Here is a 14,239-nt window from a genome sequence, read left to right on the forward strand (position 1 = left end):
CTTATTTTATGTCTTTACTTTGTGACCGAGAATTCATATACAAATGTATATCAAAAATGACTTGTAACCCGTCTGCTTGGTAGCCCGTGGGAGTCCAACAAGTTTATTCCATTGATTTAATTAATGAAATAGTTTTATTTACACTCTTTTATCTCATAATTCATTCTCTAAATTTTATTGTTTTAATATAGATTCTATTGTTTTTTAAAGCACACTTTAGAATTTATTATTCTAATTTTGAATTCATTTGTTTTTGAAATTTCATTAAAAAAAATGGAATTAACAAATTCCATTGAAAAATTAATAGAATTAAGATAAAATCCATCCACAATGATTCTGAATATATAATTTTTTTTAAAATTTAATATGTATTTTAAGAGTTAAAATACATTAAAATTTCGTTTAAGAGACTGTTCGTATGAACTATCACTATATGTGATATTGATATGGATTACATTCCTTCATTATTGTCACAATAAAAAGAATGAGAAACCAATAAGCACGAGTTAAGACCCCTTTTCAATTTCTCATGCAGTTTTCACTTCCAAATTATTGTCTCGGAGAAGCCCTTGAAAGCTGAAATCCCTAGAATTCAAGTTTTGGGCTTCTCACACATTATACGCACACATATCCGCATTTGTATACGCCAATTCTCTAGGGTTTTTTTTCTCCCGGTTTTGGAGCTCAGTCTAGAACATGGAGGCTGCGGTAGTCGACATTGGCTCGAAGCTGCTCAAAGCTGGACCTGCAATCCCAGATCAAACTCCCTCCATGGTGAGTTGATTTTTTTCATTAATGGAATGGCAAAGGAAAATGTGTTCATAAGTCCATGCGTCTGTGCTACTGTGGATGGTTTTTTCTTTATGAGTGTTTATGTGTTTCCGGTGTGTGGTACATTTTTATGGGCGCTCTCTACTTTCTGATATGGTGAGAGCTTAAGAAATCAGTGAGGACAATTTCTTTGAATGAAAAAAAGAAATTTGTTGAAGGGCACCATCCAAGGGGTGCCTGGTTCGCCCAATACATAAAGAACAAAGAGTACTGAAATGGTATTCCAGAATAGTCAAGATGAGTCGAGCTCCATGAAAATTCTCTTCGAGTCATTTCCAGCCAAACTTTCCATGGGATTGTTAGTGGGATAATGTAAAGATCAGGCTTACCGCTTACCGTCGTTTTGCTTTATAAATATGAAGATATATCCACTTCATGGTTGCAGCTGAATTTCTTTCAGCTTTTAAATTTCTGGATTTTGTCCAAAAAACAAACCAACAAAAAAAACGATTTTTTGTTTGAGCGACAACAATCACTAATTTCAGTTGGGAAGGATAATAAACCATTTCATGTTTTTGTGGGTTATGGGGAAAGATAGATGAATCAAAGCTAAGGGCCATCTTCTGTATTTATGTGCACTCTCGTGGCATTGCTAGTTTTCCTGTCTTCGTTTGCTCGTTATTTGCCTTAAATAATGGATCTTAATATGCCTATCTGTTGTGCTATTAGATAATACCTACCCAAGTGAAACGTGTGCTGGAAGATGGATCCGCTGCTGATAGTTCATTATTAGAGGATGTTATCATTGATCCAGTTGTGAGGGGTGTTATTAGAGACTGGGATGCCATGGAAGATCTGTTACACCATGTCCTGTACACAGGCCTTGGTTGGGAAGTGGGCAATGAAGGACAAATACTGTTTACTGATCCACTCTGTACCCCCAAGGTTAGTTTCAATTCTCTCTCTCTCTCTCTCTTTTTGTCGTTCTTTGTAAGTAACGTCATTCCATACTTGGGTGGAAGTGTGTTACTCTAACTGCATTGTTATTTCTGCAGCATTGACTTCTCTGGCACATCTTCCCCCCCCCCCCTTTGGAGGAGGGTGGGAGGATGGTTTTTGGAATTGTGATTGCCTAATCCATGATAATGTTCTACTGGACAAAGTGTATTATGGTTGGGAGTGTTTTAACTTCGTCATGCATATTGGCATGGGCAAATTGTATAGTGGATGAGAGTTTTGTAACTTCGTAATGCATATGGGTGATATTGCCTATCCTAATGAACGGACAGGAGTGATTTAAGGGATTCCAAACCATCTGTTCTACTTTGTTCTCCTGGGCATTGGTTTTTAGCTGTGGGGAAGAGATAACTGGTAGACCTTTTCACATCTTCTTAGTGTCTAGTGTATGTTTGTGACCCATATTATGTAAGTTGAGGCAAGGTAAGAAGGGTGTCATTTGCTGTTATGCATATTTTTTGGCTTAATGTCTCGATTTGTATTTTTTCCCAAGTAAAAGTGTGATAGTGATTCTTTTCAGGCTACTAGAGAACAACTGGTGCAGTTAATGTTTGAGACATTTAATATTTCTGGGTTTTATGCATCGGAGCAAGCTGTTTTGTCTCTTTATGCAGTTGGACGTATCTCAGGATGCACTGTTGATATTGGTCACGGGAAGATAGGTGTGTATTTTTAACGAGGCCTCCTTTAGCCATCGGCTACCTACCCTGTGTCTTTTTTTTTTTTTGAGAGAAGTGTGTTGTGGTATCATGAGCTTTGTCGAAAACTCAATTTTGTGTTCCTATTTTGATGTGTTATTTACATAGAATAGAGTTGTCTTACTTCATAGCCTCTAAAGTGACATAGTTGGTTTAAGTTAATTGCCCTTTTTTTGCCATTTATTTTGTTCCTGTTTTTGTTAGATATTGCACCAGTAATAGAAGGTGCGGTTCACCACATCGCCTCTAGAAGATTTGAAATTGGTGGTACTGATTTGACAAAGTTACTTGCACAAGAACTAGGAAAATCAAATCCCATGATAAATCTCAATATTGCTGATGTTGAGAAATTAAAAGAGCAATACGCTTGTTGTGCTGAAGACGAAGTTGCTTATGAGAAGACTCAGCAGTCAAGTGAGCGAGAGCAGCATACTCTTCCTGATGGACAGGTTTGTGGTTTCCCTTTTCCTGTGTACAGTGTACTTCTTATTCCCCACAATTTTGTATGTGCTTGAAACTCTGCTTTCAGTTATATTCATTCATTTTGCTGCATTAGACCTGGATGATGGCTGTATTGGCTGTTTCTGTTTACACACAGGTTGAACATGGTTGTTATCTTTTCGAAAGATTTTATTTATCCGTCAGCGATCATTTTTTCCTGTTTCTTTATGGCTTTTGATTGGTGTTCTTCATTTCCCCTGTCTTTTCAAATGGTGGATATTTATGGAGATCATTTTTGGATTTTCAAAATTCAAATTCTCGAAAGTTTAGCATATTAGGTTGTGTAACTTTGTATGGCTTTGGATACTTACGATAGTTTTATTTTATACGAGTCTCTTTTTTGTGGATTTGATAAGTGTGTGTATTTTGAATTTAATGTCCAACTGCACTTGGCCAACTACCTGGCATGGCACCTAGCAGGTTAGCACCTCTGACAGTTGGGGTCCTTGCGACCTGAAGACTGCCTTGTCCTTTTAACGACTCTGGTTCCTCTTATGCAGCATCCAGAAATCATAATTCTTTGTGATTGTATAGTCCACCCTTTAAATCACAAGACAAAGTGGTGGTGAATTAATTTTAAACTGACTAGAAGGAGTGGTTGGCATCAGACAATAGTCTGTTAAGTGGGAGAGTTTTTTTTTTTCCTGTAAACATCTGAGGATGGAACCTCCCTCATTAAGCAGGGCGGTAATATGCGTAAGCCATGTTATATTTGTAGCCATCCTGCGTTCTGTGCCTTCCTTTGTTATACAAGTTAAGAAAAAGTGAGTTAGGCATGTATATATAACAACCTTTAATGTTGTTTCAGGTGATAACAATTGGAAGAGAAAAATACACCGTCGGAGAGGCTTTATTCCAACCATCTATATTGGGTTTGGATGCCCATGGAATTGTTGAGCAGCTTGTTCATAGTATTTCATCAGTTTCATCCGAGAACCACCGGCAGCTGCTTGAAAATACAGTGCTTTGTGGTGTCACGACTTCAATGGCTGGTGAGGTTTTATTTTCTTTTATTCATTGTAAAATTGACATACAGTATATTCCATGTTTCCAGCTCCACTATGAGAGAGTCTTGGGTCTCTTTTCTCGAATTAATTGTGATGAAGCGTATCTCTGGTGGTTTTGATGTTTATTCTAAACCCAGCCCCCCACATCATGTAATGAAAAACGATCGAACTAATGGGAGTATGGGACCAACAAAATCTCGATTGTTCTGGCTTTGAAGAGTGTAAACTAAAGACTAGGTTTCTTTTGATACATTCTCCGAGAAGATCTTTAAAAATTCATTGAAATGTTATGAAGTGGCATATCCCTCCCATTATAATGATTGGGTGTTCACCACAGGGGTTCATGTAGGGTAATGTTTACCATTCTCTTGTTTATCATCCAAAAAATTCTTATCATTAGTTACACATACTGCGTTAGTCCATGCACTGGGTTGGATATGGGGGAAAGCAATATAATGAGCTTGAATTTTGGCTTATAGTCAATGCCAATCGGTTGGCGGAGACACTTGATGTTTATGCGTTTGCTTCCTTGTGGCTTGGAGAGGTTCCACGTTCTGAAAAAATATGTTGTTGCTGAGTTGACTTTCTTAGCGAAGATGAATCTGCTGGCTGATTGATGGTTTTGTTGTTGCTTTGATACAGGTTTTGAAGACAGGTTTCAGAAAGAATCTAGCCTGTGCTCATCGGCCATTCGTCCTGCGCTTGTAAAGGTATTTTTTGTGGTTCCAATGAAATGTTCTTTACTCTGCATGTCTTTTCTTAGATGTACTATTGTACAGTTCTCGTGTTCTTTTTATTTATGTTTGCTATTTATTCTTGATAGTCCCGATTTCAACTTCATAAGCAAGTAAAGTAATTACCACTAAATATGCAATGCGTGAATGATTGACCTTAGTACGCTCTAGTTAAGATGGCTTCAATTCTTGACAGTCCCTGATACGTACGAATATTTTCCTTTTCGCGTTCAGAAGTACATTTATGATATTTGACAATTAAAATGCTTGTATGTAGAATATTCGTTATGTCAAATGTTAATCTATGTGATTTAGCCAACACATCTTAAAATTGATCTGTCTAGAAGGAGGCGGAATTGAGTTTGAATAGTACTTGAGATTATATTGGTTCCTCATTTGCACCATCTAAAGTCATATAAATGAGCTACAGATTTTTTTTAAGTCTCAGATGATTTATTCTCGTGAATTTTTTTTTTGCTCAACCATATAGATGTCTGTCTTTCCCTCCAGTGTCTGAAAATTTCACTTCAATTTTTTTTTTCCATCCTTTACATTATTCTCAGCAAACTCCTGTGCGAATTGCGTAAAAGTTTCAATGTTCTGTTAATTACAGCCTCCAGAATATATGCCAGAGAATCTGACAATGTATTCAGCATGGGTCGGAGGTGCAATACTCGCCAAGGTTGTGTTCCCACAAAATCAGCACGTGACCAAGGCGGACTATGATGAAACTGGGCCATCTGTGGTTCACCGGAAATGCTTCTGACTGTTCCAATTTCAGCGAGTTGATGAATGTATGCTCTCGTCCTCTCCTGTTGTATTTTATTTAATCGATGCTAACGGTGGTTAGATAAAACCTTCAGATGACAGTGTTAATGTAAGATGAAATTTGCCAACGTTCTTCCCCTGTGCTGTATCACTTCACATTGAAGGGGCTTCTTGGTATGCCATAGCGAGTACTTCCTCCGACTTGTTGATGCTAATACCAACAAGAAGGGAGCTTAAAAACTCACTCCGGGGTAGCTGACGGCTTACCCCAGAATGATTTCTGAATAAAGTTTCTTCTTTCCATGCGGGATTTGGTGTATTTCACCAACATATATCCTCACTTCATGTGGGTACTTTTGAAATCAATTTTTCATTCACTTGATATAGGATTTTGCAATTTAAATATACTACGTTCATCAACTTTCAAGATGAACATTTTCCAATAAGGATACATCCCAAAGGAGATGTGGGTCCCACTTTTGATTCGTGCCCGAAGTAGGCTCATTGTCCTCCTATATTCAACACTTAAAACCTTTCGAATCTATTTGCTTTGATCCCGTAAAAATTCACCATTAGATTACATCCAAGTGGTTGCCCCTCTCAACGAGTTACCCCATACAAACAAAAGATGGACTCCAGCTTTGACAAATTAGGAACATATCTAGTCTATAGTCTCAATCTATTCTACATAGGCAGTTGAAAGTACAAATTAAAGACTTTTTAATCCATTTCATGTAGTCAATTAAAAGGACAAGTTCAATTACATCTATCTTTTGTCTATGCTTAACGTCCACATACACATAGCTCAGTCAGTCTGCTCTTTCCAAACATCAAACCTATCGTTAAATATCTGTATACAAGCCATATTAAAACCTTCAACCACAAAAATTAATTATGGGTGGCTTGAGTTAATATTCATCATTCTTTCATTTCCCCAAAAAAAAAAAATTAAATACAAAAAAGATCACAGGACGTTGTCTAAGGAATAATGCTTGAGACAACCCAAAATATGTATCCCGTTTATCCATGAATGTGAAGTGTTTAGATGTTAAGTGGATCTTATATACGTGTTTATTATCCACGAGGATCATGATTATTTGCACGTCATATAGAGTTAGGGGTTTGTAGTGTTACTCTTGTCTAAATTACAGAAAAAGCACACCCGAGCCACTAATTGGAATGGTAAAGATGGTGTGTATCACCCTGATTATCAGGGCTCTAATCCTCCCTCCCTGTTAAAAAAAAAAAAAAAGAAGAAAAAAAAAAGAAAAAGCTAGATAAACTTGGACCATGAAAGCTAGGCCGACAGAATAATCTAGACTAGTTATTCATTGCTTTTGCGCTATTTGCTGTTGATTAAGGTGGACTGGCCCTCAACTTGGCCCAGTTCAGTCTAGACTCGTAGTCGAAACTTGTTAGTAGTAGAGGTAATTATGGGCTGGGCTGGACCATAACTTTGTATTCAATTTTGATTAGATTAGCCCAGGCCTATACATATAGAGCGCTTAAATGAATCCACATGGTCAACCTCCATCTCTTACCAGCTAGGAAGATCAAATTTATTACCATGACGACATGAAATTGTATAACAGTTGTGATAGAGATCCCAACAACTGATATCTCAGTTATCCCATCTACTGAGTTGTATGCACAAGATTTCATGTGCGTCGCGTAGGATATGTAGAGTCCACGAATTCATTTGAATACTGTGCATTCAGTTCATCAATTGTAATATCAACTGTTGGGATCTTAATCATTTTAGATTGTATTAAAACCCTTCATTTGATTTTGTACATTTAATATTTACATTGGAGCATATCTGTTAAATCTAAAGATATTTGACGATATTTTCTTTCAAATATGAAGATATATATGTATGTCCCGACCTCACTAACTGCGAGATGTTTGTGCACTAGAGTTATTTAACTTCCTAATATTTAGAACAGTGTGGAGATACAACTCCTTTTCTTGTTAATTTGACATTAACACAAGAAGCTTTGGCTTCTAATCCTTGTTCTTCACTGACAAGATCTATGTCCTGCAACACAATTCCTTTACATGGAAAGTGTCTGCTGCAATTGAAGTTTGTTGCCACTGCAGATGCACTGGTGCCTCTGATGTTCTTGTACACTATGTTGCTTACTTGCACTGCAGAGACCTGCAGTAGTCGTTAATTATTTGGATCAAATTTTTCTTTGATTATATATCTTCTTCTTTTTTTGTGTTTGAATTAATTCTGAAATTAAGAATTAAAATTTAAATATTACCTGCTGTTGGCATGGTTTTGTTTGATCACAATAGTTTTGGTCAACAATTATGGGGTTTGTCACATTGTTCATCACCACATTTTGGAATATTATGTTCTTTGCATATCCAGACCCTCCCTACAAAATCAACAACCAAATCAAAAATATTTATCAAAGAATTTATATGAGAAATTAAGGGGAAAAAAAACCCAATATATTATAATCTATTTTAATTAATTAATCTACAAAGTTGAACACCATTTGCTCCATGAATGACTCAAAAAGTGTTCACAATATTTTCAACAGGGTGGTTTAGGATTTGTCAAAATTTAGGTCATGAAGATCAAAATGAGCCTCCCTAAGTACAATTAAAATTAGTTAGTGTTGAAATGTTAAACCAATGAGCAAAAAGCTCAGTTGGTTATATCTCTCGGTTTAGGGTTGATGTATGCCGCTAAGGTCGAAAGTTTGAACCAACTGAGAGTATTTTTCTGTGGTCTTCATGGTCTCGTGGGCTTTCGCCCCACTTCCGGGGAAGGGCTAGGAGTCCCATTTTCACCTGCATGGACTTCGGTCTAGTCTTATATGTCACCAGCGTAGTGTGAATTATTCTGAGAACCAGAGATTAATTGTACCTGCCAAGTCTTGATTCTAACTCCATTTGTGGTACCAGAAAGTCTTGCTCTGTTTACTCTCACTCCCGTAACATTTGCTTGTGAATTATTAGCTCCTAAGCTTCCAATGCTGCACAAAGTATTGATTAATAGAAAAATAAATAAATAAATAAATGAATCTAATAGAGTCAATGTAGTTGCCTACCTTATACCATGACCAGGTCCACAAGTTATATCAGTGGCCTCCACATTCTTAGACCCACTAACTATTGAAATACAGTCATCACCTTCATCAATTGGAAAAACAAAATATAAATTAGAATCATATATGGGAAATAAATATAAAGATTAGTAGCTAGGGTTTGGTTAACAGTTTACCTGTCCTGATGTCACAACTCTTGATTCTAATATTGTGTGTGTTTGTGACATGAATTCCGTCAGTGTTGGGGCTGTTTCCTGGTGCAGTCACCAGGAGATTCAAGACCTTCACATTCATACTATCTTGAAATGTAACATGCATCTTCTGTGCATTTTTGAACCATAGATTGGCCACTATCAAGTTCTTGCATCCAACGAATGTCATTGCCTGTAAATCAATCCGTTTTTACAAACAATAAAACCAAGCAATTGTTATCTAAGAAAAAAAAACACACACACATACATATAGAGGAGCATGACAACGGGTAAACTTGACCACGGTAACTCAAGCGGGAGGTCGTGCTTTCAAGTTTCCTGGGTGTTTTCATTATCACAATTTGTGAGATGGGCACTTACTCATGCCATCGTGTGCGAATGTCACCCTGCGTTATCTTCTCACTCTGAACCTCATCCCAAATCTCAATTGATTCATGGATATTACGGGATCTTTCATGTGGCCCGGAGTTTACCCCCGATGGGCAATCGAGTGGGTTCCACATCACCAAGAAAAGAGAGAAAATAGAGAGAGAGAGAGGAATTTACCGTTGGTGCCAGAGTGCAAGGCTGCGCAAAGGACAAAAGAGTGCAATCAATGAAAATTCTTACCATAAGAATGAAAGTTGAAGAATGCATTCATTAATTCTATTAATGGAATAAATATATATATATATATAGACACACGTTACATACAAGCTTTTCATTGACTTTGCAGGAGTTTTCCCACCATATTCTGCCATTGCCATTGATGATACCACCACCTTTAACTCTGAAATTCTCTACATTCTCAAACTTAATCCAATGCCTCCCATCTTTTGCATAGTGTGATCGTTTAGGGGATGCTTTGATTGTTCCAAAAATCTGCAAATTCAAATATCAACAAAACATCATTGAAAAACCAATCATTTTTACTTATATAAGTAGAAGCAAAATGTATGTGTATATATATATATATATATACACTCACCTTCAAAACAAGATTGGACTTGCAAGGACCAGAGAAAGTAATTGGATTGAGAAGATAAATCTTGCTCTTAGGAACCACAATTACAGGAATCATTGCCTTGGAAGAACAAGCTGCCGCCCATGCTTTTTTAAATGCCTAACAACAATCCAACAAACACAAATTGATTAACAAAAGATCAAAATAAAGTTAGAAGGTAGAAATGAGAAGGTTGAGCATCCATTATTGTACCTGAGAGTCATCATCTCTTCCATCACCTTTAGCTCCAAAATCATCCACATTGAAAGCCCTTGATGATCTACTATTTCTTCTTGAAATCCCTCCATGGGTTTTGTAAATTGTTTCCTCTATGTGAAACCCAAAACAGCCAAGAGAAAACAAAGGCAATGTGAACAATATTAGTGTCACAAAATGACCCATCTTTATATCTCTCTCTCTTACACTTTGGGGGAACAAAAAAGATAAGACCCACAATTTATGAGAGAGATAGATATGCCCAAAGTTGCTAATGGACTAGTGTAGGGTGAGTTATGGGACTACTTTCAATGCTTTTGACATGTTTGGTGAACTAATATGTATAGATATATATAGATATATAAATTTATAGGGATGCCAAAAGTGGGTTTGCTTTTTTGGCACAAAAGAGAGAGAGAGAGGGAGTGATTAGTGAAGAAGCAATGGAGAATGTTTGTTAATGGAGTCACAAAGGTATGGGGAACATATGCAGGGAGAGAGTTGAAGAGATTGAGACGAAATGGTGTGACTCATCAGTTGGCTTGTTAGGTTAATTCATTAATTAATTAGATTTGCCTGACTTTTTGTCTTACATAATCAATTCTTCTATTGGAACTAAATCACCTGGAAAATAGAAAGTTCATTACTAAAAATTGATTTTTGGTTAATTAATTTGCATTAGTGATGACCCAACTTCACTTATATGTGGAACATATATATATATATATATATATATATACATATATTGATGTATATATATACTAGAAATCTCAATTTATCTAGAGTTAATGCAAAGATATGTACAAAGGAAAACACATGTCTAAAACTTGCATGCACTATATATTAATCCTTGAAGTTTGCTTTGAATACACTTTCCCCACTCTAGTTTCAACAATGACATTAACATCCTTGATATATGGGCACATTTCTCTCTATTATTTTTTAGAAAAAAAAATGCTTATCTATGTGATATCGGGTGTGGGAAGAGTGAGATAATCCAAATATCCGAGGAAATTAATTTTTACAGTGCCAAAAATATTTGGTTATCTAGATAAAAAGGATAAATATTAATGGTTAAGTAGGAATGATGTAAGCGTTATGTAGGTATTCATGCAACAATTTATAAATAAGATACTTTAATAAACAAATAAATTAACAGAAATAAATACTTGTTTGGAATCATATAAAATTTATAAATACCTTTGTGCACTATTAAAAATATTTTTATGGTCCTTGTGATTATATATAGACATTAAAAAATTATTGGACTTATAAAATTAGTGGACCGGCCGGCAGCCAATACAATTGTGTTAAGTATGTATTTGGTAGAAATATTCTTTAATTAAGAGACGATCAATTATTATAAAAATATATATGCATATATTTTAAATTTTTTTTTTTGAAACAGGGGAGGGGGATTCGAATTCTGGTATCAGGGTGACACAGACCATCTTTAGATTTTATTTTCAGCTAATATTTAGGGCTTAATTTATGAAATTGATTTGGTCTCTATCTTCTCCATTAGCATGCAGTTGAAAAATGTCAAATTTCCAGTAGATGGTACAGCACAACTAATTCAACAACATTAACAAATTAACGATTAATTGACCATTTCTCGATAGATATATATGGCGAAAATTCAGTCAAGTTTAGTAATGTATTAATCATTATCATGGAAGCTTTGATATCAAAAGTTCCAACCCACCAAACTAGTAAAAAATAATATATGATTTTGACAACTTATTTTTTAGTCAATATTTCAGTAAACCAGACCCAACTGCCAATAGTTAGTTATTGAAACTAAGGCTATAAATAAATCAACTTAAAACTAACCCATGTTTATATATATATATATATATATATATATATGAAAAATTCTCAAGTGAGGATCCCTCGGGATCCATCTAACACCATTCATTATGTGTAAGTGTGACCCCCCACACGTGATAAGGCCCGCGTGTGAATGGTGTTAGGTAGATCCCACACCTGAAAAGCCCTGTATATATATAGCATTGCTCTTATACATACGTTATGGACACCTATCTTTTGTTTTTAGTAGTGGGTCCGAAGCAGTGGGGCCCATTGCTGTTTACTTTTTAGATCAGGAATTAAGCGGGCGTCCGTAATTTATATCATATGTTATGGACGTCCGCAGCTGAAAATTGGTATACATATATATATATATATATATATATAATTAAATATATATATCCTCCGTCAAAATTTAGATTGCTTAACGCATGAAGCAATTGTATACTTGCAGGCCAAACCATGGCTGTCATTACAATTTATAAATATAGTTAGCTAAGTGTGATGTCAATGAAAAAAAGAAGTGAAGTGTTTGGTAGACTAATTAAGTTAGGGAAGGTAGCACTATTTTAGGTGAATTATTAGGCACTAGTTTGTAAGGCAAACAGAAGGTAAGGTTGTGGTAAAGGAATGGTATTTGCGTGTGCATTTTTTTCTTTCTACTTTTATTGTGAATTGAATCAAACAAGTTATAATAATAACACACACACTAGCTTGACTTGGCGTGGTGTGCTTGGGAAAACAAGTTAAAAGGGAATGGAGGGGTTTGGAGTAAAGTTTAGTTTATGTATTTGTGGACTTGGTTTGTTGCCTCTCTATGTAGGCTAAGTTCCTTGGCTCTCATGTGACATAATAAGAATCACTTACTTTTACTACATAATTTGTGATTTCATCCCATTCAAGTTATGCGGGCTAGCTCGTTACATTGACACTCACTCTCTCAAATTAAAGAGATTAATTAATTATGAGTTCTTGTAGGGAATGCGAGATTATTTTATCCGCGGAGTTCATAAAATTCAAAGTTGAGCCTATTGAAAGGTCTTTGGAAATTTGGGTTTTAATGGGTTTTGGACTAATTAAAGTTTTGAATACCATAATATTGCTTTGGTTTTTCTGTTATATAATTTGATTGAGACTTTAAATTCGTAAAATATTGTCTTAATATAACTTGGATAAAATCATGATTTTGCAATGAAGTGGCCTCAAAAGAGAAAATATAAATGAAATACTCAGTTCAGTTGGGTTTCCGAAAGGTGAAAAAGTTTTAATTGAAAGACCAAAAAATGAATTTAATTTTGGGGCAACATGTGGACTGGATTACAAGTTGGGCTGAGTCCATTTTAATATTTTTTGTTGTAGCCCCGTAAAGTTTGGGCCTGGATGGTTGAGCCCAATGTAATCCTAGTCCTGTAAAACTATTTGCGATTTTTTTGGTATTAAAAATTTCCTACGAATAAAAGTTGCATTTCTTCAATTAGCCTAACAAAATTTGATTAATTTAATTATTTAAGTATTTATTAAATCCAAGTTTTATTTAAAATAATTGATTCTGATTTAACTTTTGTTAATTTAACAAAATCGATTGGTCTAACCAGAAACTCGGTGACCTGGCCATCAAGTCGGCACAGTCCTATCAATAATACCATTTAAGCAAATGACCCGGAAAAAAGGAGTCAAATCGGGTGGTAGGACCAGAAATCAGGAGAGATTCATTTTTTAGGGTTAAATACTACAAAATATTGGATTTTTTGTTATTTCATTATCTGTATTCATTTTTTCACATATAGTATGATAATATCAATATATGTATATCAATTATCACTTATCAAAATATATAGATAAAATCATGATTATATGTCAATATAATATATTATCATTATATTATCAAATGTCAATATTACATACATGTTTTTTTAGATGGTCATATTTCATTATTTTAGTATTTATTTTTATTTTTAATATTAAGTTTAATTATAATATTTTTTTTTTTATTTCGAGCGACTCATTGATAGAATCAGTGAACGAATGACCCGATCCTTGTCCCAGTTGATGTCTGACACCGTTTTAATAACATTGATATATGGTCATGTTTTAAGAAAAAAAACAAAAAGGCTGATATTTATTTTGATTCCAAAGGCTTGGTCTAGGCCGGACCTAAAGATTGGGCCACATCCTCCGCCCAATTCCAGCTCAAATAACATACTTTAGGCCAAGCGGGCCAGACCAGGAGCCTAATGTGCTCAACCTAATTTCATATCGGACAAAAAAAAATCCAAAATAACTTTTTTGGAATTATAAAACAATATAAAATAAAAGGAAAATAAAGGACGTGGCCAACAAAGATCCCTCAATTTGCAATGAATGAGAATATGCATGTAGCGACAAACAGTCACCGATTAATCACACGTGGCACCACCAGATTCACCAACAAAGGTCTAAATACAATCTTCGATAACGCATTC

The 14,239-nt window shown here is 35.3% G+C and overlaps 2 protein-coding genes across 2 annotated transcripts; one reads left to right on the top strand and one right to left on the bottom strand.

Moving 5' to 3' along the window:
• The first annotated feature begins 490 nt into the window (after positions 1–490).
• Positions 491–5,801, top strand: LOC120010855 (actin-related protein 7-like). Its single transcript, XM_038861786.1, has 7 exons — positions 491–774; positions 1,501–1,716; positions 2,309–2,450; positions 2,691–2,935; positions 3,796–3,979; positions 4,637–4,704; positions 5,342–5,801. Exons 1-7 carry the CDS (start codon positions 697–699, stop codon positions 5,492–5,494), a joined length of 1,086 nt encoding a protein of 361 aa, XP_038717714.1. The 5' UTR covers positions 491–696; the 3' UTR covers positions 5,495–5,801.
• A 1,486-nt stretch (positions 5,802–7,287) lies between these two features.
• Positions 7,288–10,154, bottom strand: LOC119996381 (polygalacturonase-like). The gene is made up of 9 exons (XM_038842982.1): positions 9,966–10,154; positions 9,738–9,872; positions 9,464–9,631; positions 9,317–9,337; positions 8,735–8,942; positions 8,562–8,643; positions 8,378–8,486; positions 7,764–7,880; positions 7,288–7,654 (listed from the first exon to the last, which is right to left on the bottom strand). Exons 1-9 carry the CDS (start codon positions 10,152–10,154, stop codon positions 7,427–7,429), a joined length of 1,257 nt encoding a protein of 418 aa, XP_038698910.1. The 3' UTR covers positions 7,288–7,426.
• Positions 10,155–14,239: the final 4,085 nt, after the last annotated feature.

Source organism: Tripterygium wilfordii, chromosome 1 (genome assembly GCF_013401445.1).
Source record: "Tripterygium wilfordii isolate XIE 37 chromosome 1, ASM1340144v1, whole genome shotgun sequence".
Taxonomy (NCBI): domain Eukaryota; kingdom Viridiplantae; phylum Streptophyta; class Magnoliopsida; order Celastrales; family Celastraceae; genus Tripterygium; species Tripterygium wilfordii.